This window comes from Phalacrocorax carbo, chromosome Z, assembly GCF_963921805.1.
Source record: "Phalacrocorax carbo chromosome Z, bPhaCar2.1, whole genome shotgun sequence".
Lineage (NCBI taxonomy): Eukaryota > Metazoa > Chordata > Aves > Suliformes > Phalacrocoracidae > Phalacrocorax > Phalacrocorax carbo.
In genome coordinates this window covers 47041175-47068929 of record NC_087548.1, presented here as the reverse complement: position 1 = coordinate 47068929, position 27755 = coordinate 47041175, and the positions used below count along the sequence as shown (strand labels likewise).

Below are 27755 nucleotides of genomic sequence, written 5' to 3'. Positions count from 1 at the left end.
ACATAGGGATGAAAAACACTATTTACTAAAGAGAGTTAGGGTTTATGTTTCCCTCTGAAAGCAACAAATGCCACAATATATAACTGTTTAGAGGATCTATTAATTTTGCCTTATCTTTTCTAACATTCTTAATTCAAATCACTTCCTTAAAATAAAATTTAGATTTTTACATTCCAGGATTTAGATCTGCCCTTTTTTAGTTCAAGGATAGTGGCCATGGTTGATGTTTTAATAAAGACAGATCCTTTTTGACCCATTCAGTCACAGTAAGAGTAAAAACAGATAAAGTTCCTGGGAGGAAAAGCAGATGCACCTTTGTAGATATAGACTGCTCTTTGCTTTTGAAGGGCTAAGCCTCACCTGCAAGAAGAAGGAAAAAAGTGTTTTTCTTCTGGAACGTATGTGCTGGTACTTTTGTCAGGGAACTCAGTCATCAGTGCACCTAGACTATCCACAGAAATAGGCATTGTTTTCAGTATCTGAACCTCATCAGCATCAATAATATGAGTTTGCACAGTCTTAGAATCACAGAATCACAAATCACTGAGTGTCTGAGACTGGAACGGAGCTCTAGAGGTCATGTGGTCTAACAACCCAGCTCAAGCAGGGCCACCTAGAGTTGGTTGCCCAGGACTAAGTCCATCTGGCTTTTGAATGTCTCCTAGGATGGAGACTCCATAGTCTCTCTGGGCAACCTGTGCCAGTGCTCAGTCCCCCTTAAAGTGAAAAAAAATTTTCCCAGTAGTCATACAGAATGTCCCATGTGTCACTTTGTGTCCTTTGCCTCTTGTACTGTCTCTGGGCACTGTTGGAAAGAGCCTGTCTCCGTTGTCTTTACACCCTCCCTTCAGGTATTTATATACATTGATAAGATCCCCCTGAACCTTCTATTTTCCAGGCTAAACAGTTCCTGCTCTCCCAGCCTTTCCTCACAGGAGAGATGCTTCTGTCCCACAGTCATCTCTGTGGCCCTTCCTTGGGGTCTCTCCAGTATTTCCATCTTTGTTTTATAATGGACAGCGCAGAAGTTGATACAATTATCCAGGTGCTGCCTCACCTGTGCTGAATGGAGGGGAAGGATCACCTCCCTCAACCTGCTGGCAAAACCTCAACCCCCTAATGCAGCCCAGGAAGTGCACATTGCTGGCTCGCATTCAACCTTCTGTCCACTAGCACCCCCAGGCCCTCTTCTAACAAACTACTGTCCATTTCGGTGGGCCCCAGCATTGCTGCCTGTGGCTGTTTCTCCCCACGTGCAGGTCTTTGCAATTCCCCTTCTCGAACTCCATGACATTCCTGTCAGTCCATTATTTTCAGCCTGTCAAAGTCCCTCTGGATAGCAGCTTAACCTTCTGGAGTATCAACCACTTCTTCCAAAATCTTGGTGCATGTAGACATCCAACATGTTTGATAAATTGTGGAAGATTAGGATTATAGTTACACAGTGATCACTGTAGTGGCTGTAGCTAAAGAAAACCTGACTGATTCACCTTTAGGTTGTATAGACCAGATATCTAGCGCAGCACAACACTGTAGTGCAGATCTATTTACAGAATTAGCTTTTTTCAGTACTGATTTCTCAAAGACACCTGTACAGTTTCAGAAGCAGTCAAGCAATCTACTGTTAAGCAAAACTGGCAATTCCTAGATAAGGCCTAGTTAAAACTGGGATGCATCTAAACTGACAGTCTATTGTAAATATATGCTAAAATGTTTTTAGTCTGGTAAAGATTTTTAGTCTTTGAACAAAATAAAATGTAAACCCTGGGCTTTTGTCTCTGAAGCTGTGAGAGTAAGTTTTCAAATATCCTCCAATTTATCATCTTTTTGTTTCTACAAATAAGAATTTAGATCTTGGCGATATCACGGAAAGGGAGAATTCCAGTATATTTTGAAAATTTTAAGGTCATATCACCCCATGAAATACTTTTTCCTTTTATCACCAGATATCAGAGAGCTGGGGGGAAAAAAAGAGGAATTAGGGATCCTTTGTTGTTTTCATGTCTTTTTTCTTCAAGATATATCTTTCTACTGAAAGGTATGGAGAGAAGACAGAACATATTACTTGTCTTTGAAGAGTAATATTTTCATATTTAAAACTGTTGCCAAAAAATATAGTTCTGTATTTTTGAGAGCTTTGGAAATATCTTTCTCACCTAATTTTATGTGAAGCATGTAATATTGAGGTTGCTTCAGCAGGTATGCATCCTAACATTTAGTATCTCTGTGTGACATAGTAACATAAATTTTAGAAGTTTCATTAGAAATTTTTGTAAGGACATTGCAATTGTAAGTGTAAATTATAGTTAAATATTATAGGATGCTCAGCCTATGTAGGAGAGCTCAGAGAGCTAAATAAGAATTCTGTTTGGAATACAAATGCTTTAAAAGTGTGAGGGAAGTTTAGGAAGATAAAGTGATCTAATTTGAAACTTTGGACTTCCTGACTTAGTTATTTCATCTATTCAGCATATGAACATAGTCTTCACCAAGTTTTCCTGTTTAAGATCACCTTTATGTGTTTGCTTCTGATTTTTATGCATGTTTATTTGAATGTTTTGTAGTCAGAATTACAAAACAAACAAAAAACAATCAGTCACACATAGCTAATAACTGAAGCATATCTGACGTTGAAAGAAAATTCAAATAACATTTTACTGAAATAAGTTTGTTCTGTTTCATTTATTAGGAGCACAGCGCGAAGAGGTACATTACCAAATTCCCTGCTCAATTCAATCCCTCCCACTTCTGCTGTCTATAATCTCCACTAGCTATGCCTGACAAGTACAGAATTTGATGATGGTCACATGAAATATTTTTTGGAACATGAAGTCCACATAGTGATTCTTAAGTGACTATGTTTTAAGAACACAATAAATTCAATCGGCCTGGATAGCCTTTGCAAATGATGCCACTAAAGAAGTCACCTGTTAATACTTTTATGTGATCACGATGAAGAAATTTCTAGACATTTTAATGAATAGCTTTATTTTCTTTAGGCAATATTTCTGCCAAAGCAGGGAGAACAATCTGGGCTAATCAGTATGAACTTGCAGCATTTTGGTAACTACTCTCTCCTCACCCTGCTGTATGAACAAATAACTGAGACCAGCTTTTAAACACGGCACAGTGTCCCCAGTGAAAACTGAGAATACTAATTCATGACTAAAATATAAAGCTAAGGCATGCTGTTGAAACAGCAGAAATACTCTGCTTTTTACAGTCTTAGTTGTTGGAAGCTTTTTAAAGTGTTGACTGATAAATTATTTATAAACTGTCTCTAGGTTTTCTTCCTCCTGTGATGGCTTGCAAACACAAACACTAATATTGGACATTGATGCCATTATGCAAGTTTGACTTTTCCAGAAACTGCTCACACTGTTTTTTGGCCTGCTGGGCCGACAGTTGTGTGGTAATGAATGCAGTCAATATGTTCACGATCTGAGAGACTGTCAGCGTAACAGAGGTCTTCTCTAACAGTGAGGTTTAATAAGCAGTGGCAGTTGTAAGTAAAGTTGAGACTAGGATAAATTCCAGCTTCTTTGTAGGGGCTTGCTGCTGAAAACTTGGAGATCCAACAGCAGCAAAAAGAAGTGCATCTATAGGAAACTCTATAATTCAACAGTACTTTATTTCTTCTCATGCCTTGACTTTCATGCATTGCATCTGTCACCCTTCTTCCTTCTCATTTGAGATGGTTTATCTTCATGCTTCATATCTTTTAGCTATTCTGTATATATTTTCTGCTGCTGTGCTTGCCTGTCAGCATCTTTAAGCTTAATCTGCAGTACTGCAACATTAAGGAAACATCCAGTTTTATTATTTTGCCACAAACAATGCTGACTGGATGCACCACACAGAGATGTAGTAGTCCTGGGAAACCTCACTTCTGTTCACCAGATCCATCAACTTGCTTATGGGGGCACCATTAACATGATTTCTGCTGTCTCTGAGTATATAGATCCTGAATCTGCTGCCTGTGACCTAACAGCTGTCCTTGGCCATTTCTGATTAACACCACTATTAGGCTGCTTAATGTTTATCACAGACACAGGTACTCTGTAGTACTCTTGCTAGCAGGATAAGACCTTTTCTGCGTAGCTTTTTCTGTAACTCTTCTCATTCTCTTGCTGGTAGATCCATGATCTGAAATTGATCTTTGCTTGGGAATATAAACTACCTTGATTTTCAGGGTGATGGTATCTCCTTTTTCATGGACCATTTTAAAATGAATTATAAAAATGGACTGCTTAAGATAAATGATTCTAATATCATGGCTGGCTGAGCTAGGGACTGTGAGTTCCCTTTTCCACTAATGCAAGCAAAAACCTGTGACAATCATTTAATACCTGGTAACGAAGTATTAAAATGAGTAATTACTTATCAAGTAAAGGTAGTAATTTTTTTCCAATTGTTGTTTAAGGTTTTTAGATTTGAGGGTGATTTTTCTTTGTTTAAACTTTTGGAAAAATTTTTGGATGAGAAAAACTAGGAGAAGTAGGAGACAAGACTGAGCACTGATTTTCTCTAACCTACCTTTTAGATGGGATGCCACTGAGCTGGTGGATTGGAAGAACCAATGAAACGCAGACTTACTGGGGAGGTTCCTTGCCTGCTGTACAAAAATGTGCTTGTGGATTAGAGGGGAGCTGCATTGATTCCCAGTATTACTGCAACTGTGATGCGGACAGAGATGAATGGTGACTTTTTACTGTTGCTTATTCACAACACTTTTTCCTGGAAAGTAAATAAAGAAAATATTCAGGTCTTACTACATTTAAAACACCATTCTGTCACCTGCTTCTTTGATATAGAACTTATTTTCTCACAAAATTATAACTATATATATTAAGTATTATTGCTAATTCTTTCACTCTGAATTTTGGGGAGAGTTTAATTTTACAAAGATACTTTCTAGTTACTTAGTATATTGCATGTTATATATTAAGATGTTAGCTCTGGTCCTCAGTAAAACTTCAGTTAGTTTTAGAATAGTGAAAGTAATTAAAGCTAAAATAAAATGTTCTTGGAAAAAGTAAGTTAATTTTTAGCATAATCTTAAACACTTTTAAGTTTAGATTTCTTACTTCCTTTTTTGTCATCTACAACTTAGATAATTAAAATTGGCCATCAAGAAAGCAAAACCCTTGCCATCAGGAAAGCAAAGCACTCACATGGAATCCAAGTCTAAGGGAACAGAATGATTTCTAAAATGTAGAACTTCCACTTGTACTTGAAATTCTCTGATGTTATTTGTGGTCCCATTCAAATAAATAACATAAGAGATGCATTCCTGTTACAATGTCCAATGTGAACCTGACTTTTCACTTAAGAGGATCAGACAGTTCTCTCAACAATAGCTCCGGTGCAATATAGGACTTTATAAAGCAAACAGGGACTTTTCAAATGAAGACACTTTTAAGCTTTTAAACTTGTAAAGCATATTTAACTTATATAAATCCAATTCAGTAAGTAGATTAATACATGCATGTTAATAAATGTATCAACATCTGGTTTTCGAAAATGTAAAAATATAAGGAAGGTACTTAGGAACATCCTCATGTGTACAAAAAAGAAGCAATACATTATTTTCTCCCCAAGCTAGATATCCACCCTTCCTTTAAAGAAAAAACTAGTGAATTTGGTTGGAAAATATTTATTCTCTCATCATGAGCTGGGAACTTAGTAGACACAGAAGTGAAAATACAACAAGAGTTAGTCAAAGAATAATTCTTCACAAGCTTCAGAAGTTTCTGTAGGAAAAGAACTTATATCTGCAGTAAAGCTTCCAGAGTGGTATATGCATATGTTGTGTTCATTCCAATAAAGAGATTAAACAATTACAGAGAACACTAGGAATTTTCCTATTATTGTGCTGTACAAAACCACAAACAATTTTTGATTCCAAACAGCAAAGTAAGAGTTAAAGTATGCATACACTTTGGGACAGGATTTTGAGTAGTTGCTAGTATATGTAATACACTCTTTCTCAGTTTTATCATTCATTTAATCCATGCTCACATACATAGGTTAATTTATAATGGTAGCATACTTGTAAATAAAGTAGAGGATGACATGCATTTCTTTACTATAACCAGTTTGAGTAATTTGCATATGTTGATGAGCATATTAGATTGAAAATATAGAACTCTTACATTGTGTGTTACATTGAAGAAAACCCCTCTCGTTTTATATTTATGTATATGTCCACTTTTGACATTTTATTTTCATTTTATGTGAAGACTTATCCCAGTAACTCAAATGTTATGGAGGCTATGTTTACACTTATTTTGGTACTTGTGCTTAATGTAACGTTTGGTTCCCTGGAGACTACGAGTTTGAATCAGTTGACTCAATACTGCTCATAGGATGGAAAAAATAGGTAGAAGCTGTGCTTTTTTGAGCTGTGCTTTTTCCTCAGCACAAAAAACCAGAGTTACACACAGTGTGGTTTTGTAAATATAGGTTTTTACATTCTAGTTTCATAGCGAAAGCTATCTTATTTCATAGGTTGGACATAGATTTAGCTATAAAAATCCTTTTTTGACTAATCAAAAATTTCAAGTCTCAAAGTCTAAAATAAAAAGGATATTTTCTTAAAAAATCTGTTCTTAAAGATCCACAGAAATGCAAATTCACTCTGCAGAAGAGGTAAGCTAGTTTCTATTCAGTTTCCCTTTATTTGCAACACAGCTTTATTGAAGCAAACACTTTCAGTGTTTTGACTTTTTTTTCAGTTCTGAATTGGAAATCTGCAATATCTCACCTCATCAAAAATTCACGTGTGGGTTTTTTTAAAAATGTTTTATATTCCTCACTTAGGAAAAAGGGTTTCTGGAAAAAAATTTAAAAGTACATTTGTGTGCACTGTGCTCAAGACAGATAATCAGATATTGTATATGGGAGAAAGATGGTGATGTTAGTAAAGCGAGGGGGGAGAGGAGAAAAATCACTAATGTCAGTCAGCACAAGTATGGAGTCTCTTCCTGTTGTCTCAGTCCCAGTGCATGTTGTACTGAGGGGATTGCTAATCCTAACCACATTCCCAGAGAAACATGTCTTGCTTGCTAAGGTGTGTGTCTCACATTTCATGTCTGAACAGTGTGAGTTCCAGATTGCCTCCCATCTCTGAATTTGTACTGTTGTTTCTGAGCTATTTGCATTGCCCATTAAAGGGAAGGTTCAACTATAAATAGATTGAATGGACAGATTGAATTTTCCGGCATGGCTCTGAGTGACTGAATATTTCCATGGATTCAGGGAAAGCAATTTTAGGGCCAAAACTTGTGCTTATGAAATTTAGAAATTCAGTTCTGACACTAAGTTAACAAAGATTTTATACAAAGAGTTTGGTCTAAGGTTACAAGTACTGGGTGTGTGCTCTGAATGTTAGATTACGTATTTCCTCTTCTGTGGGTTACAGAGTTGTAGCATATGCTGCTTATCCTGTACACTCAGCATGACTTTGTATTTTCCTGTTTTTCTATTTGATTTTTTTAACTTCTGTCAAGGAGAAAAAAAACCCAATTAGACTTAATTGAAAGTTATACAAAGCAATTTAATATTCCATAATGAAAAGACAGGCCATTATAAATACAGTATGTCCTCTGCAACACACAATTACTGGCATGGGCAAACACTTATCTTAGGCAGCTAGATAGGTACCCAATTACGTCAAAAAAGTTTTCTTATGCTTATGCAGAGAAGAACAACCATAAAACTGTCCACTTCCCATGAAATTGTTTCAGTCCTGTCAAATAATCACAATATTAATACCAAAGCGTATGTTTGTATTCACAGTTGCTTCTATTACCCATAGAGTTATGCAGTGTGTCTTTTCATAACTTAATTCTTTCATTTTCCCCAGCAATGTGTGCATGATAACAAAATGTTTGTCAGAAATATTTAGGAGAGCTGTGGCCTTTGTTTTACCTTTCCAGGACTAATGATACTGGATTCCTCTCCTACAAAGAGCATCTACCAGTAACTGAAATTGTGATCACAGATACTGACAGACCAAATTCTGAGGCGGCTTACAAAGTGGGGCCTTTGCTTTGCCATGGTGACAGTAAGTAAAGACTGCAGAGTTTTGCTAAGCAGCAATGGGTTTTGACTGCAATGTTGTTTACTAAATGTTGTTTGCCAAACAGTCTAAGATACACTTTTGTAAAAATTTCACCAAGTTCTTTCAGTAATTAGAGAGGAAGAAGACAAAATGCCGTGGTCCAGTGTAAACCAGGGTGGAATTGTAAAGATGTATTTTTGATGATACACAATAGCGAAGACTGAAATAGCATAGTTTTCAAACAGATATTTTGAGTACAAAATCTAGTGTGTTTTGTGCAATTTGAATTAAGTTATGAATAAAGCATTACATAAAGGGGAATTCATAACTGCTTACCATACCCTGGGAAAAACATACGCTTCACTAGATAAGCATGTCTCCATCACCAAACCTTATGCATATTAAATCCTCTGAGTATTTGTGCAGCTCGGAAAGCTATACTGCAGGACATTAATCCAGTAGATGCAATATCTATGAGCAAAATTTCAACTCCACATAAGAATTTAAAATCTAGAAGGTTATACAGTAATTCAAAACATAAAGCTTGTACATCCTGAATATGTGTGTAGTAAGCAGAAAAAAGTCATGTATGAAGAAATCATTTAAAGGTAATGAGACAACTTGAGCAAAACTGATATCTTTTTGAAGATCTGTGATTTCATTAATTCCCATCTTCACTGGCAGAGAAAACTGACTTGGTTTATGTTCAATAGTAAACTATTGCACAAAATTTTATGACCGCTGTGGTTTATAATCAAAAGTTAGGAGAAGCAATGCTATAGATCATCCTAAAGATCTTAACTGAAGAGTTTAATGGGCAAGATTTTGTCTACAGTTGAGTAAGGAATGAAAATATTTAATAAGATTAATTTCTTTACATGAAATGCCACCCTATGAGTTTTCACGAACTTCACTATTGTTTAAAATAATTACAAATTACTATTTTTATTCATTATATGATTTTCCTCCTTCATCATACGATGCTGTATTTGTTTTTTAAATTTCTTCAGCCTTTATGAATAAGAGGAAATGAATACCAGTAAAGAAGTACTGATCTGTACTTTTAGGCTCACTCAGGAGACTGCATAGATAAATAAATACAAATTAGCATTTATTTTTATGTCATTTCTGCTTTCATTCCTGTGACTTGTCAGGGTAATTATGCCTGGAAGATTTGTTAACAGATGTGTGTTACAGCAGTGCATTCTAATTTTCTTATGAAAATTTATAAGAGAAAAAATACCCAACTGCTGAGTGCTTCCTTTTCACTCATCTGACATCCAGTTGTGAGCTGATCATTCATCCTACCTAACAAAGAACTGTTAAACCATGGGGTTATGATACAGGATTATGGTATAATTTAGAGTGGAAAGGACCTAACGACGTCTCCTCCTTAAGGCAGGATGAGCCGCGAGCCCAGACTAGCTCTCACAGGTCTTTGTCAAACTGTGGCTTGAAGCCGCTGAGGATGGAGCCCGCACTACTTTTTTCTGGGTAGCCTACTCTGCTGCTTGGCTGTCCTCATTGAGACATTGTCCTCATCAAGCCTGAAACTCTGTTGTTTCTGTTTATACCTATTATCTTTGATACTCACACCTTACATCAATGCAAGGAGCCTGACTCCATCTTGGTAATTTTCCTGTAGCTTTCAGGGGCTGCTGTCAGGTCCCCCACAAAGCTGTCCCTCCCCAGACTGAACTAGTTATTTCCTCAGCCTGAAGGGCAGGAAAAGTGTTCCAGACCTGAACATTCTGGTGTTTTCCCCCATACTCACTCCTGCTTATTCCTGCACTGGAAGGCCAAAAATTGGAAGCAGTATGTAGATGTTGTTTGAAAAGTCTGGGGTAGAGGTGGATAACCACCTCCCTCAATTGACTGGTCATGCTTATACAGCCTACGGTGCGGCAGACCTCTGTTGTGGTCAGGGACAAAGAAACCAGGTACAATAACAGTGATGAAACAGAAGTATTTACAGCTTATGTAGTACTAATAAGTGGGGATAATTTCAATTTCACTACTCACCAAGTTCCCAACTACTATTAATTACATAAATTGACCCCAATTATGACAAACCTTAAAACGTGGAAGCCAACTATCTTCCCTGGGTGAATCATTAAAACATACAGACGTTTCTGACACCCATTGACCTCCCTGCCTTTCTTTGATGTTTGCTTAGTCTGAGTTATTGAATTGCTGCAAAATTTCACACTGATGCTAAATGGTCACAATATTTCTAGACAAGCTGCAATAGAGAACTCTAAAATTTCATGAGGACAAGCACAAAAATCAGAGTCTGAATGTCAGAGAAATATTTTTATAATGTCAGACAACAGTATAGAATTTGAATTCAGAAAGAAGCAATTTGGGACTGAAATATTCTCAGTGAAAAGACATTCAGTATATAACTGCTAATGGCAATAATACAGCAAAAAACTTGAAAAAGAACATTCACTTTGACTTTTTAAAAACAGCAGTAATAATGTAATTTTTCTTAGCCGTTTACATCATAAAGGCAAGGCTAGTAAGAGATGGCATGCTTTTAGAAAGGTAGGGACTAAAATTTGGGAAGACAATATAGAACTTTTGAAAGAAAAATTAATGTAAAATCATAGAATTTTGGCATAAATACAAAATGCAAGGGGTTGAGTAAAAACATAGATGTATGATAATACATAATGAAATATAAAAATATGAACTATCACACAATATGTTATATATTTTTGTCATATATCTTATATCATATATCATATATTACTTATTTTGTATCATTATTATGCTATATAATTATATATTTTTATAGTATAATAATTTATATCATATGTAATAGATGGGATATATAATATATTGTATTATATTAATATATTTTCTCATATACAACATAATTATGTTCTATATTTTACAATAAATATTCTATTTTATTATTTTAAATATTTCACTGGAAATGACTGTGTGTATGACTTATTAAAATTTTTTGCAATGGTCTTCATGTATCAGCAGTGGTGTTTATAATAAAAATTTTCTTTAAAGTTCAGTTTTTCAAAAAATTTAAAAAGCCATGGGTTGTAGTAGTTTCTGAGTTCTACAAGTTAAATTTCACACTCAAAAAAACTGATGAAGTAAGTCTAAACTCTCTTGTAACATCAGAAATAGCATGTTAGTAGCACTTTGAAGCTGCAGGAAGGAAGCAGACTGTTATAAAGATTTTATACTGTGGTTGCAGACACTCATGAGGGTCTAATTAAATACAGTTTTGATGTCATTTATTTTCGTCTGTACCTTTGGATAGGTGGAGAACACAAAAACAATCTAGTAGCAAATACCCATTTCTCAGAAGTGCTGTCAAACAAGGAAAAATAGATATTCTTGGCTTCACAAGTGTGATCTGAGTACTCTCCAGAGGGATTATTGCTTTTTTCTGCTTCTGTCACTTTCTAAAACAAAATTATACAATTCTCTTTCATAAGGGATATCCCTTTATTAAACATGTTTTTTGTTCTTTCTGACAGACATAAATTCTTCAGAATAACCCACTGGCATACCATATTAAAATATTTATAGGAGATATATAATAAACATAGTATATATATGTTTATAGATATAAAAATAATTAAAATATAAGAGAATGTTTACTTGTATTTGTGATACACTTAGTACTTTGCTGAATGTTTCAGAACCAAAAGATCATAAATTCTCATTACATCAATAATCTGTTCCTTGTAGGACATCTACTTAGAGATAAAAATAATTGTTTACACCCAGAGTGAGGTAAAGTAGATCCATAAATAGCGTGTTGAATTGAATTGTCATAAACTATGACAATTAGTTTAGAGTTACAGTTACTTCATTAGGCAGTTCTAAGATGTCACGTATCATAACTCAAATGTAGTCCAGCAGAAGTTGTCTATTTGTCATTGTACATTTTTTAATTTTCACTTTTTTATTTAACATTTCATTACTGACTTGGTTTCCTTATGTCAGGTTTTATGGATTGACTCTCTTCAATGAAATGTATAACTTATAGAAAATAAAACTATATTTGCTAGAACAAAGCAGGAAAGGGTAACCTAATGTAAGAAATAAAATAACAAATGAAATAACAGTATAGTTCTTCTTATGTGTAAAGTTCCATTTAGATATTAGTGATTTTTCTCAGCATTTGTGATAGATGCCAAAAATTTGTTTCTAAGATGCTAAAGTGCAATGAAAGCAGTAATGATATTCTAGAGGAATATGTCCATGTAGAGAAATTAGGCCATAGGATATGGTGACACATAGTCCTATAAGTATGAGTGGCACTCACCGTTTCTGTCACCTGTAAAATATATTACTGATTCATTTCTATATTCCCTTTCTGCTGTAAAATACAATATGTCTAATAAATTGCATGCCAGCACCGCTGGTATCAGAGTGACAAATATATTTATATACAATGAAAGTTAAGATTCAAATTAACCTATATCAACTGAGTCATAACAGGAAGGATTTTTAAACATATGAGGACAAAAGAAACCTTTAGACCATTAATAGATATAAATATTATGATTTTCATAAAAAAGAAAGAGGCATCTCCATTTTCTTTGTCATTATTCAAGAAAAAGCCACATGTTGATTGAATTTAGGTAAAGAGAATCAGTTAGTATTTTAAAAAACCACAACATTCAAGGGTTTTTTTTTTTTTTTGCTGTTTACCATTCAGCCACTGACTGGACATATTCTGATTTGTTACTATGAAGTTCCAATAAGTATTAGAACATACAAATACATCCAGAATGCTGAAAGAAAGCTAATGTGCCAAAATTATGTGTAATAAATGTGTAATTATAATCTGTCAGCATCAGACTGATTGTTGGCCCAAAAATATAACCGGTGCTATAGATCTTAATTAAATAAAACACAATATAAGGACAGTGCAATACAATATAAAGATAATACATCATTCAGCATGAGTTTATATAAAGTACATTTAGCAAAAATTTTGAGGGACTTCAGTACAGGTAAAGGCAATACTGGTGAGGTGAGATACTTGGAGTCTAGAAAGATATTTGATAGTGTCATATACTTGGTTGAATAAAAATAAAAAAAGGAAATGTGCAAATTCAACTGCAAAATGGTAGTACAGAAAAGTAAATGTGAACAGATATTCCATTCAATGTGAGTTCCTAGTTTGAAATTTAAACCAAATAAACATGGTGTGAGTTTTGGATATAATAATTTTAGAGACTAACTGGATTAACTAATCATAAGACATACCTTCATTAAAGCAGCACAGTAAATTTCTAGGTTTAGCAAAAAAAATCTATTTCAGTAGCCTGAGAAATTAGGTCATGTCTTTGACTGTTAATAGCAGAAGTACCTGTATACTGAATGTTCACTTCTTCCTCTTATTTAGCTTTACAATATTAATTTATTTTTGTCCTAACCTTAGTCTAATCAACATTATTTTGATCCTCTTTACTGCTTCCTGCATAATCAAAGAGTTCAACACAAATCTGTGGTTACAGATTTACATTATATAAAAAGGATGTGAGATTAAAGGGTTGTATTAAAGTTGAGAGATGCATTTTTAGTGAAAGTCTCCTCAGCTTAATCTCTTTAACTCAGGGAAAATTTGAAGTGACATGCTCAGCTTAAATGGAGTTTCATAGAGTAAGAACTTTCAAATAAAATTCTTGAAAGCAAGAGAGAAAATGAGAAAAAGTTCCAGTGGTTGGTATTTGAAGCTTGGCTAACGGTCTGGGGGTGTGTGCATACATCAATATATATATATATAAATTGACAATAGGAGCATGTGTGAATTTTCCGTAAACAGAATATTTTTAATTTAATTGATTGACTAGTTTTCCTAGAATAAATGCTCTTTTTCAAACAAGAATTGGTTAAGGGAGTTTATACAGTCCGAGGCATAGCAGAGGTCGAACTAGATGATCACAGTTTTCCCTTCTGATCTGTTAATCTATGAATCTTGTAATTAGCTGCAATGTAGTAGAGCTGGAAGTAGTGATACAGATGGAGCAGCTGAACTCCAGAAATTCTCAGAGGCAAACACTTGCCAGCTGGTCAGACTTCATAACATTAGGAGGATAGTTTTAAAAGAAGCAATTTGCACATTTCTGAGTAATTTTGGCCCCTCTGCTGTGCTGGATGAAGGGAAATTTTTATATCTAGCAAAACTGACAGAAATATTGGGCAAATATGGAAAGAAATAGATGTAACTAAAAAATGTAATAGGTAGTGACGGTTTTCGTGCTTGTTTTTGCACAGGAATAAAGTGAAGCAAACCACACACAAACATGCAAAACAAAACAAATAAAACAAACCAATACCAAACCCAAACAAAATAAACGAAAAACCCCCAAACCATTAGGATACAAATAATAGATGATCACATAATTTAAAGATCAGCTCAAGAGGCCAGATAGGGAGGAGCAGACCAAAGACAACATGCAAAATCCTGATCATCTACTGGTAGTTTAACTAAGATCAGATAACTCAGTAGTGTAGATCTGACAGGCTAGTAGGATCTACAATTTACAATGAGCAAGCTGTCTACAGTATTTACGTTCTACATTACTACTACTGTGCATCTATAATCTGATCACAGTGACATTCCAGTGAAATTCAAAAATCCTGTTGACCTACCACAGACCAGAAGCTGCCTCTTAGAGAGAAGAGCAGCCTTTGCTGAAAGCCTTTTAAGTGTTTCACAAAACCCCTCTAAGAGTGAGAATATAGGAAAGACGGAGGGCACATTCAATGTCATCTTCATAAAGACTACAGCTGCTTTGAGAACACAGCTAGCACCTCCAGATTAACAGCAGCGTGCCTTAGCTATGTCAATCCATAAGAGATGGGTAGTATTTTATGTGTCATGTCAATTAGACGTCTGTTTTATTTGGGGGAGAAGGAAAATTAGTCAAAAAAATATGTATAGAAAATATTGTTCAGCAACATAAGACCTTTGTTTTCTCTGCCTCCGCACTCATTATCCCTCCTGGAGTTTCACACTGAAAGAATGAATGATGCAACACTTAGAACTATTAAGAAGAATTGATACATATAAAGGGATTTCAGATTTGATTAAAAACTTGAAAAATATTGCAATGAAAAATGTGCTAAGATTTGCAATTGTGCAATTGATTTGAGTCACTTTTATTATCTTTGCAACACTAAAATGGCTAATTTATCTGTCTTGCTCTTATTTGTCCCTTTTTCACCTTACAATTTCAAGTTGGTAAGACTAGTGGATACAAGCCAAAAACTAAAGTAAATTTTGCAATATAAATATGCTCCTGTTTTATTTTTAACAAGCAGGATCTTCTTTTTTCACTTATAGTAAGACTGCAGTCTCACTACTCAGATAAAATGCTAAACACATGGCAGTGTTTGGCAGTTCCAGAAAACTAAATAGAAGACTATTAGCCAGATACTGTAAAGTGAAGAAATTATTTTCCCACCCTGATTTACAACAGCATAAGATATTTTGTAATATACTTTTTCTAGATCTATATTTAACTGGGTTTTTTGATACCGTAGCTTAACATTCATATATCACAAAATTTTCTGAGCTGAGAAGAACAGCTAGATAAGAGAAAATAGAAAATTAAGAGAGGAAGAAGAATAAAATTTTCTATCCCTGCCCCAAGGACTGCATTCTGATTTACAAAGATCATTCAAATGCTTCACTGAAGCTAATTGTATCATTACTCTACCCGACTGTTACTACCGCTATTGTCTCTCTTCTAATTACTAGCAATGTTTTACCAATTTTGTATAAATTACTAGTATTAAACTTCCTATTGTGTTTGAATTACGGGTAACAGCCAGCCCATTGTTTTTTAAATAGCTGTTATATACTTCAGTCATCGCTGGTGAAGTTTGCTCTGTGGGAGCCATGACCTGAAACAGTAGAGGAACAAAGGCTTAAAATTTATCCCAATATGTAAAGCCACTGCCTTCAGCTGACAGCACTTTGCACAGGGTGATAACTCTGAGGAGCCCATCAGGCAGCGCAGGAGAGTGAGGTGCAAAGCTGTGCTTTCCTCTCCCAGCCTAAGCCATCTGTTCACAGCTCTGCCCTACTATGTAAAAGTTGTCCTGATGGCTGCTCTAACTTGTGATGGCTGCCAATATTCCCAAGTGGCGAGTGTCACAGCAAGCAATTGCCAGAATACGTATGAATATCCTGCCATGTTGCTTTTCTAGGTGTGGAATCTGAACCCTGATTAAAACTGTGCTAAAAAGTCAGGAGGAGTAAGTGAATCAACTTTGAATTTACTTCACTGGGCTACGGACCAGGACTCTGTGCAGACTGTACCTTAGAGTCTGATTTTGCAGATAAGAGAGAAATCTGCAATTTATTTTTTTTTCTCCCACCCCAAACCAGAGAGTGCCTGGAGCAAAAATCATAGTTCTGCATATTATTCAAACCCAAATCACAGTGCTGTCAGGAGAACATGCAGTGGTCTTGTTCAATTAGGTAGGAAGGTATTGAATGCCTTATTTGAATTAGGAAGCAATATTTCTTATTAAATACGGATATATCTGTAAGAATTCAGCAATAATAACAAACTATTTCTGGTTGAACACCATAAATGCAGATTATGTTCTTATTAGAAGAGGGTATTAATAGTGATTTTACATAAGCTTTTAATAATCAAGAACAAAATCTAAGAAATTATTATTAAATGTTAGCTGGAAGAAAAATCAAACCAGCAAAATATCTGTTTGATCATGTAACCTTTTTTTGAGTAAAACAGACTTATATTGGATTTATCATGTAAGTAAGAATGCATATGAATATCTATACTGCAGTCAACTAAATTACAGGATACCTTCATAATTATTTCTTTAATTCCTTCCACAGTAATTACTAGAAGCTGTATCCTACCTTCTTTGTGATATATGGTAAAACTTCACTGGACTACAACAATAAAAAGATTCTTTTCTTGTTACATGAGAAATATACATAATCACTGTCATAGTTATAGTTTACACTAGCTGATGTAGCTATAGTACTTCATTCAAAGCTGCAATGTTTGTTTACTTCATAAAAGGATACCTCAGGCCTTAACTGGATTTTATCCCCTAGCAGGCATTTTATTTCCCTTTAACTGGTTTTTTATTGTCCGAACTGAGGACCTTAACTGCTCTTGCTGAATCATCTTTCTGTGTCTCTAAGAACTACCACTTTTTGTTTTATAGCCTAAGCATGAGGCTTCTGTGGAAGTTAGACTCTTTGAACATTGCAGCCCCTTCCTAGACCTTGGCACTTTTCTTTGTTTAATTGGCTAGAAAACTTATACTGGCAATATAACATGAAACTATTTCTATCACTTAATCTTTCATTTTGACAACCAGGAACATTTTGGAATTCAGCATCCTTCAACACAGAGATGTCCTACCTGCATTTCCCCACTTTCCATGGAGAGCTCAGTGCAGATGTCTCATTTTTCTTTAAAACTATGGCTTCCTCAGGAGTTTTTTTAGAAAACCTGGGAATTCAGGACTTCATAAGGATAGAGTTATACTGTAAGTAACATGACTGATGGTTGTTATTATTGTTACTACTACTACTATTATAGCTTTCAGTTGGACTAAATTAGAATTAACGTAAAGGGGGACTATTTTAAAACTGTTTCTCTAGCTTTATTACTGTTACTACTGCTATTAGAGCTTTATAATTTCCCCAAAAATTCCAGCACTGAGACTATACAAATATCCATTCAAAGATCATTTCTACCCTACACAGTTCTTAATTTAAGAGCAGAGCAATCGGCCCCGACTGTTCCTCCTTTCCTTGTTCACTGCATCCCTGCCACCAAATTTTCTCCCTCCAAATTCTAAGGCCAGGCATTACGTGTGTCTGCCAGGAGATTGGCTCGGTCACAACATAAGACTCAGACCTTCTGTGGAACAGTATCTTAGCTTAGTCACACTTTCTTGTCAATTTTTCTTTTTTTTTTTTAATTTTAATTCTACATATTCAAATCTTTAGAATTTTACACACAAATAGATTTTTACTGCACAAGAGTAAACCAAAGGTCTCTATAAATTCAGTAAGATGACTAATAGAGAAAGCAAGCTTTATCTTTATCTTAGATGACTCGGTGTTTTATATTTTTCATTATTAAAATGGAAAATATTTTAAAGGATGAATAATTCTTTAAAAAACCTCTAGATTTATTTGAAATGACACATGGGTTAAAAAGTCTTATACTTGACAGGTGCTCTGAGAGTTCTTTAGAACTCTTTTTACCTTGGAATTAGACAGTTCCTCATGTTTTTACAATCCACTGTGTTATCACACTCAAGTACTTTCCAGTGAAAAGTACAAATAAATATATATATAAAATATATATATTTCAGATATTACTATAGAAACATTAATGTACCTTTATGAAAAAGTAAAATATTCTGCTTGCTTGGGGTTTTTTTTGCCAATGTTAATATCTTAGGTTATTGAAACAAACAGGAAAACACCTACTGTTTTCTTTTGTAGACAATTTGATTATAAAATATTGTGTAATGTTTAATCAACTTGGTTTGGGTTATCTCAAACTGCAGCACTGTATTTGAAAGATAACCTCTTTTCAACAGTGTTTTTGCCATGTTTATCAAGAATATGAACTGCTTTCTGTTAATGTTCTGTGAACACTTGAAAACACAGGAGCATTATAACTTGACTCATACAATACATAAAATGTACTGGGTCAGCACTTCAGTGGAGAGTCTCTGAAGCAATGGCAATATTCTTGTGTGATAAATGATTTTCCATTTTCAAAATAAACAGTTAAATCATAGAAACATTAAAGGAATTCTTTTGATAACTAAATTTATTCAGACAGTTGGCAGAAGACCATAACTCTTTCTTTAGAATAATGATATCCAGACAAACTCATGTCACTTGTCCCATTCATTCATAAGCACCCAAGCTACCCAATACTTATGGTTTTTATATGACTTCTGACTAGTGAGGCATAAGAGAAAGTGAAAGGCTGAATTGGGCTGTATTTTCAGCATATAAAAACCCAAAGTTTATCTCATTAGTGTGCAGCTTGTAGAGATATTTCTTCACTTTCAGAAATATCCTAATTTGTTGAATAGTTAGACCTATTCTTTTTTGTACATCAGAGGTAGGATTGTATCTAGTGGAGCCAGAATTGTATGTTTGCACTGAGGGTAATATTAGTCAGAAATGAACAATATATGTTTCCATCACTTTCTCTCTCTTAAAAAAACCCCCAAACTAATAACCTGAAACATTCCATATTTTATAAGATCATTTAGATTTCATCATCATATACTCTTTTATAATAGACATGAATCAAAATCACCAACCTGCACCTGATATTCTATTAATAGTTCCACATAAATCAATGTCTTGGTTTGATTTGTGTAATAACAAATAACAATAACGAAAATGTCAGCTGTCAGTGTTTAAGATGTCACAGTGTTAGAAGTGATTTAAAACTCATTATGTCATTAACATTTGGCATTCTGTATTTGTAAACACAATAATTTTTCTTAGCATTTTATTGATTGTTCTCAAGCTTTATATCTAACTCTTTTATTTATGACATAACGAACTTTAGATCTATAAGTCTAACTTTGTCAAAGTAAAAGTGTCAGATCAAGAATCTTAACAGTAAACGTGAAATTTAATGCTGTTTGTTTGGGTTTATGAAGTCATAAACACTGCAGTGCATCTGTGTATGATGTTCTAGAAAGCTATTGCAAAAATGGAGGTGTGCACCCTAACTGTATTTTAAAACAGAGGAAGTGAATCATCTTGAAAAAGGTACTTAATGCATTTTTATTTTTTTAGAGAACCATAAAAAACTTAAGTCTTTGAATTTTTATCTTGGTTTCTGTAACCTTCTGCAGAAGTAGTAGCTGAAAGGAACAATGGTGATTCAACTCTGAATAGTACAGTCTATTAAATACTTATATGACCACGGGTGACATCCCCTAGCTAAAAGCCTGACTAACTATTTTTTACTACCTGAGTGGACACTGAATTATTTCCTATTTAAAAGCAATTACTTAAAAAGAAATTTAAAGTAGGGTTCGGAACACTGTGATGTATTCATTTGGAAGGTCTTCTGTAGTTGCTTTGGAAATAGTTCTGGAGACTCCAATATGCAGCTACTGTCAGCATTCATCTGCCTCAGTGTGCAACTTATTGTCCAGGATGAGTGGACTTCAATTGTTTCCTGTATGGAAAGTGCTCGGGTTTTGTATTCTGTAGCATATTACTTGTTAATCGCTTTCTGCTCCTGCATCTGATGCTCAGCCTCAGTACTCTGAATGGTTCTTGATGACTTGCTTTATGTTAGTCATTTTAGCCACAGCTAGCCACTGACCACTCTCCATGATTACCATCAACTGCCTCTTCCACTCCACTTTGCCAAACTATAGCTGTGCTCTGCCTGTGTTTGCATGCATTAGGGCCACAAAAGCCCCTGGAATGTTTGGAAAATTTTTGAGTAACAACAAGGAAGGTAGGTCCCACAAAGTACCTTTGCACCAGAAGAGAACTCCTGGATGAACCCTCCTCTGCTGCCCAGGAAATGACCAAAGTACTCTTTGCCTCGGTCCTTTGTCACAAGAGGGAAAATTTTATGACCCAGACAGCATCTCTCCACATCCTGTGTCATACTGTACACAGGTGGTTTGACCACTGTGCTTCTAATTATAAATTTCTTTCAAATTTGCAGCGTAGTTTTAGCAAAATTATTTACAATATTATAGAACCTTAACTAATATGTTTTTTTCACTTTTTCTGATAAATTCTGATCAGTATTTGGACACTCCAGTGGATGACTACACAGTCATCTTTGCTATCTGGGCCTTCTTCTCTGGAACTTCTGGGACTGGTTCCCTTTTTTCAATATTATATTACTTTTTAGTGGTACTAACATAATTCATTATTTCAGTGGTTATTTCAAAATCTTTATTATGTGTTTTCTTGCCTTTAAAATCTAAACAGTAACATTATTTATCAGATCTGTCATTCTGATATGTTATTTAATAGGCACATTCAGAGAGTTCAAAGCAGAATTTGTGTTTTCAGGCTTCACTTCACTTCAGGCTTTCAGTATCCAGAGGATTGCAAAGACCTCCCTACAGAAGGTAACATTCAACAGAAATTCTCTTTACCCAATCACATGGAGTTTCTGTTACTTTTGCTCTCCTGCTGTGTGGTTGGGGTTTTTTTTACCCCTCAGTAAGAGGAGAATGACCTCTCAACTTTGCCCAAATGAAACAAATTCATTTTACTGAGGAACTGTTTTTAGACATCAGTTATTTCTTATTATTGTATAAAACACTGTTGATTTTTAAGCAGAAGAAAATTTATTACAAAAGGCATTCTGTTTAAAAATTGACTGCATGTTATGCGCTATTTTATTTGGAAAGTCAAATGCTTTCTGTATTTGCCATTTTATTTTTCTCTCCCAGGTTCAACTGTTACAGAAAGATACTTAATAACAACAAGATTCAGGGCTTAAAGGTCGTAAGGGATTGCAAGCATGTGGCATTACTCAGTCTAAAGGTTGGCTAAAGTGGATCTAAATGTTATTAAAAGTCTAACGTATCTTTAAAAAGTGACACAAAAGAAATAATTGATTTTTTTTTCTTTTAGTTCAGTAAATTCATCTCTGAAAATGTTGTTTGAAGCTGATTTATTTCCTTTGACTGTTTCTGTCAAGTCCAATGACATAAATGGGAACCTTTCTTTTGGATTCATGGAATTTTCTCAGATCTCTAGTCTTTTAATCAAATCCTCAATAATTCAAAATGTTGGTAATCTCTTTTTTAGGGATTACATATTTTCATACGTTATTGTCTTTAGATATGTGAAAGAAAGAGTTTCAGAAAAAATATTAATAATTTTCAGATCTTCAATTTCTGGAATATACCTCCTCTTATTATTTTGACCTCTAAAAATTCAGTTATGACTTTCTAAGCAAACTATAAAATCATGTAATGTGAAAGTTGTTTAGGGAATGACTAAATTTAATTCACTGTATACATAGACTTATAAAATACCTCAAAATTTGCCCTCTGATATTTGTAGAGAGTGTGTGAATAAATAACAAAAGCAAATAGTGGAAGATGCAGACTGGATTATAGTGGTGATAATTTGAATATAGTTAACAATGATAATCAATTAGCTTGTCTGCAAAAGATGCTTTTTATCCAAACTGAAAAATAATGAAGCTAGCACATTTCACTGTTTCTTGACTACTGTGCTCTCTAGGGGTCCACAAACAGTTTGATTTTCATGCTGTTGACAAATTATTGTTCTCACTGTCAGTGAGATTAAAGAATGGACTTTGGGGATTTGACTGTATAAGCCTCCTGAAGTAAACTTTTCCCCTAAAACAATCAGCCTTATCCCATGAAGGTCAGACCTTAAAGTAACTTGTTCTGCCATGTAATGATTTTGTGACCCAACAAACTATGAAATAATTTAAATGTCCTTTCTTACTGTCCCCTTTCTAGCTCCATTTGAAGTAGTTTTTTCATTCGATGTTGGAAATGGACCTAATGAAGTTACAGTGCAATCACTCGCTCCCCTAAACGACAACCAGTGGCATTATGTGAAGGCTGAACGAAACATCAAAGAAGCATCCTTACAAGTAGATCAGCTTCCTCAAAGGTCTCATGGTGCTCCACCTGATGGGCATATTCGGTTGCAGCTCAACAGCCAGCTTTTTGTAGGTAGGCACTGATTTAACAGAATCTTTCCTAGTTATCACCATGAAAATTAAAAAAACAGAAAGAAAGAAAAAAAAAGAAAAAGGGAGAAAAAGAATGGCAGCCGGGTCTTTTGAAAACAGTTTGTATGAAAAGATGTGAGTCTTTGTTAAAAATCCATGAAGATGTAACTCTGTTTGGGGATTACAGATTTAGTGTCTTAGCCTGTAGTTACTGCAGGACAGCATTTAAACCAAAATATTCTTCTTTGGAGGTTTCTTTGAAGAACAACTAAAGGATCTCCATTTGCACCTTTTTTTTTTGAGAGAATGTAATCTGCTGTGTTACTTCTGTTAACTTCAAGGAAACTTTGTTGTCTCTCTTCATGCACAACTTCTCAGGTTGCCCAGAAAAGTTGTAATGTTCCATCATTGGAAATGTTTGACATAAAGCTGGGCAGGGCTTTGAGCAACCTCATCTAATGAAAGATGTCCCTGCCCGTGGCAGGGGGTTGGATTAGATGATCTTCAAAGGCCCCTTCAAACCCAAACCATTCTGTGCTTCTATGAATCTGTGATCTACTACCTTGACTTTGCCAACAAATTTAATGAAATAAACTGTATTTACTTAGTATTGGAAACAAGAGAAAAGGGCCATTCTTTGTTTTCACGCAAGCAGGAAAAATCTAGATCTAAGGTTTGTTCTGTCTGAACTCTGAAAGCTTCAAAGGAAGAAGTTTACCTGAAAATTTCTACCTTTGCACTTTAGCATATGATATCAATGTATTTAGATAAAACACTGGAAAAGCAGACATGGAATATCAAGAACTTAATTCAAGTTTATTTAGCTATTATACAGAGCTATGTAGAGCTATGTGCTATGTGCATGGTAGCATTCTTACTGTAATATTGACATGTTTTAAATATAAAAGTCCAGGTGTATATGTAAGGTATACAGTATAAAAACATGTAAAGTCTGCCTTACTTTTAAACAAATCTTTATCTAGAACTGCTATGAAACATATAATACTATACAAATATACGTTTTATTTGCTATGTTTTGGGGCGAGTGCAGTCAAGGGGGACAGTTTTCTGAAACTGTAGCTACAGACACAATGAATCCTTATGAAAAAATTAAATGGACATGAAGCCCTTGTATGTTGGGATCAAAATTCTGACCTGTACCTCAAAAGGCATTAAGGGTAGAAGATGGAGACTAGACCAAGCATTGAAGATTTTTACATTTTGATTAAAAGCATGGAGGAGTTTTCTATAACAAAGAAGTTATCCAAGATATTAACCAGAGCAGAGTTAGGAGAATTCTTAAAATTAATTTATGTTCACAGTAATAGACTAGAACTATTAATGGAAGGACTAGGACATTTCTGTTTACTATACTGCAATGAATTATATTGCTGTCTTCTGACTTGACTTACTATATAACTGCTATTATATGAGCAGTTGAAATTACATCAGTTTGAATTTGCAAGGTCTGATCTCTGAAGCAAGAGTAAATAATGGTCTAATTCTACAGATGTTTATTGTAATATCAACTCTAAACACTTTTCTAATAATTTTGAGAATTAATTGATCTCTAGTTCTTCTAACATTTCTCCCAAATAATCTAATACTGTACTAACAGTTGACAGTTGCATTTTCTTGTAATTTTTTATGAAGTAATTGGCCATTGAATAACATGATTTTTTTTTTTTTAACAATTTGAAAAAATCTGCTAAGTATATATACAACCATCTCCTGTATGGAGCTGACAATTTAAAAACTGTTTTGATTTGTCTACAAGCAAGCTGTCTAGCTTGTTTTCTTCAGATAACGTTTGGGTGAATAACTACATTAGAAGAGTTGGTTTGTTCTGTTTTTGTGATTCTGGTGGTGTGGGTTTTTTTCCTGTCTCAGAATTCTTGAAGATCCTGGGAGTAAAATGAAATAACAATCACTATAGTACTGTCTACCTTGAAATCCCTTATGAGTCTGTACAATTATTTTAAAATAATTTGGAATAGAACTGATAAAAATGGCATTTGTTTAATTTTATACATTGAAAACAGTGTTTTTGAAATATTGTGAACTATTTGAATAATTTTTGTCATGTATTCCCTGAATATGATTTGTGAAGGTTTGTTATGACTGCAGCAAGTTTTCTGAGGTAATCTGTTTCTGCAACTACAATACTATCACGTGAATCAATACAATACCTAGTTTATTTTGTGTTTGAGTTAAATGAGTCTTTTGGATTTTCATAACTTCCAACTATTTCTAAGATATGTTCACCTATTCAATTAAATATAATTTTCTTCACTGGAGGGAGAGATGATACTTACTACTTGACTACCTCCACTGACAGTCCACTGGTACAGACTCAGGTCTCTATGCTCAAGCCAGTGAAAGAATTTAGAGAAACATGAAACATACCATGTCCTAGGAATGGCATCAGCAGAGGCATTTTACTTATATGCCAACTTATATACCTAGTTACCTGCCATAGTCACCCATCAGTCAGTTACTAACATACTAGGACTCTGATTTCTTCAGGATAAAACACTCCTCCTTTACTTCTTAGATGTACATACCCTAGTATGTACAGAAGGAGAATGTATGTACATACAGAAGTATGTACAGAAGAAGCCAGAAGGAGAACTGAGGCCTAAAGCTGCCATCAGAATGCTCATTTTAGCAGAGATAACATAAAATCTTCACATTTTTAACTGGTTTTGTGCCATTATATCTGTAAGTAACAACATCTATGACAAGATTTTCCATGTAACACCAAGAATTTTAGTGTCTTTGAAATAGAAAAGGATGAAAATCAATCATCACATGGAAACATTTAACCAAAAGTTAATTGGATATGCATGAGAATTATAGTCAGTAATCTTACATGTTGTGGTGTATTTTCTGGGTTTATTTTTTAAAAGAGAACAAATGACAGGAATATCAGAGTAAGTTGTACAGAAAAGGGCAAGAGAGGTAAACTGCACACCTTACTAAGAAATCAAGATGAATAAAATGCTAGCTGTCAGGATGTGTGCTAAAGATAAAAAACAGTGAAAACGAAGCAACATTGTTGTTAGCCTTATGATTGCCCTGTATTTTTATCACATATGCTTGGTAGTCAGTTTTATCCTGATTGGTATTCCTCTGTAGTGAGGGGGATAAACCTTCCTGTTACTCAACAATGGACACAGCCTCCAGTATGGGACAAAGTATGTCGGGCCAGACACCAGCTGTTGGGTATCGTGATCCATACCAGAAGACTGACAGATGGACAGACACACATATCAGTTGATCAGTCATTAATATCTGGAAAGAGTAAAACTGTACCAGTCATCACTCTCCCACCCCCTTTTTACTTTTTTCCTTTTTTGTCTTTTCCTGTTTTATTTTTTGTTGGTTTTGGTTTTTCCTCTCCTCTCCTCTCCTCTCCTCTCCTCTCCTCTCCTCTCCTCTCCTCTCCTCTCCTCTCCTCTCCTCTCCTCTCCTCTCCTCTCCTCTCCTCTCCTCTCCTCTCCTCTCTCTCCTCTCCTCTCCTCTCCTCTCCTCTCCTCTCCTCTCCTCTCCTCTCCTCTCCTCTCCTCTCCTCTCCTCTCCTCTCCTCTCCTCTCCTCTCCTCTCCTCTCCTCTCCTCCCCTCTCCTCCCCTCCTCTCCCCTCCCCTCCCCTCCCCTCCCCTCCTCTCTTCCTCTCCCACTCCCTCTTGCTTTATAAAAGACAAAGAAAAACCAAATAAACACCTAATTTCTTAATGTTACTCCTTTGTGAATTAATCAAAGTATGCATCTTTGCTTGGTACCTTACTGTGCAAAATCCTCATTTTCCATTAAAAGGTTCAAGGGTTTGCTGTGATTACTTGACAAAAAAAGAAATCAGATATGATTTTAAAGCTATTTATAAATATTTTCACATGCATGGGCTTGTATCTTGTAAATTTATAACAGACTGTTTAGGGCTTGTAAAATATAAAGAGGTTTTTACACATAAATTCTTTTAATTTTTTAAAAGCTTATATGAATTTATTTCAGGTGGGACAGCATCTAGGCAAAAAGGATTTTTGGGATGCATTCGTTCATTACACTTGAATGGAATGGCCCTTGACCTAGAAGAGAGAGCGAAGATAACACCAGGAGTTGAACCAGGCTGTCCTGGACATTGTAGCAGCTATGGTAACCTCTGTCGAAATGGCGGAAAATGTAGAGAAAAATACAGTGGATTCTCCTGTGACTGCACTTTCTCTGCCTATGCTGGGCCATTCTGTAAGAAAGGCAAGCATGTCTTTTAGCTTTATGAAGTATTGAAAACAGGACTACACAGTCCAGAACGAGGTCTTTACAGATCTTTAAAGTTATGTTTAAATGTTTGCAAAATATTTAGGTTTTACTTAACATAGAGAAACATTCAGCTGAATTTGTTTGGTAAGTGTAAGTTTTGTTAAACACTGTCTTCCAGAGATATATTCAACATATACTATTTAAAGCAGGAACAACATTATCTGAGAGTATCAACACCTTTTCTTAAATGTTAAGAAACTCCTTTGATTCTTTTATATATACTAAAGCTAGGAACTATATCTTTATGAATAAACTTTTAGATTTTTGTCTTTCAAGTCTTAATCTCAAAACTAAGACTAGGTTTGGAAAACAAACCAAAAAGCAGAAGAACCTTAAACTTTGCTGTTTAAGATCACCAGAAACAGGACTGTCCAGCCAGCTCTGTCCCCAGGAGAATAAAGGACTCATGTGAAGGCCTTCCATATCTATCACTGTGGAGTTAATGCCACTGAGTGAGGAATGATACTTTCCTCCCACCTCACAAACAACAGAAAAGACTAGTGGTCACACTCTATGTTTATTTTTCTGCAGTGGCAGTGGCCCCTGTTGCTGAAAGCATGGGATGACCTATAGCAACAACTCTCAGTCACCTTCTGTCAAAGATACTGAGCCATATTACAGAAATTTCCAAAAATTTTTGTAAAGTTTG

At 34.9% G+C, this 27755-nt stretch overlaps 1 protein-coding gene across 1 annotated transcript in view; it reads left to right on the top strand.

Annotated features, from left to right (window-relative positions):
- CNTNAP4 (contactin associated protein family member 4) overlaps nucleotides 1-27755 on the top strand; it is a 241114-nt gene that overhangs the window by 193766 nt on the left and 19593 nt on the right. The window contains exons 14-18 of the mRNA XM_064438555.1: nucleotides 4544-4700; nucleotides 7941-8068; nucleotides 17423-17593; nucleotides 22571-22789; nucleotides 26801-27040. Coding sequence (XP_064294625.1) covers nucleotides 4544-4700; nucleotides 7941-8068; nucleotides 17423-17593; nucleotides 22571-22789; nucleotides 26801-27040 — 915 coding nt within the window. The remainder of the gene's footprint in view (nucleotides 1-4543; nucleotides 4701-7940; nucleotides 8069-17422; nucleotides 17594-22570; nucleotides 22790-26800; nucleotides 27041-27755) is intronic.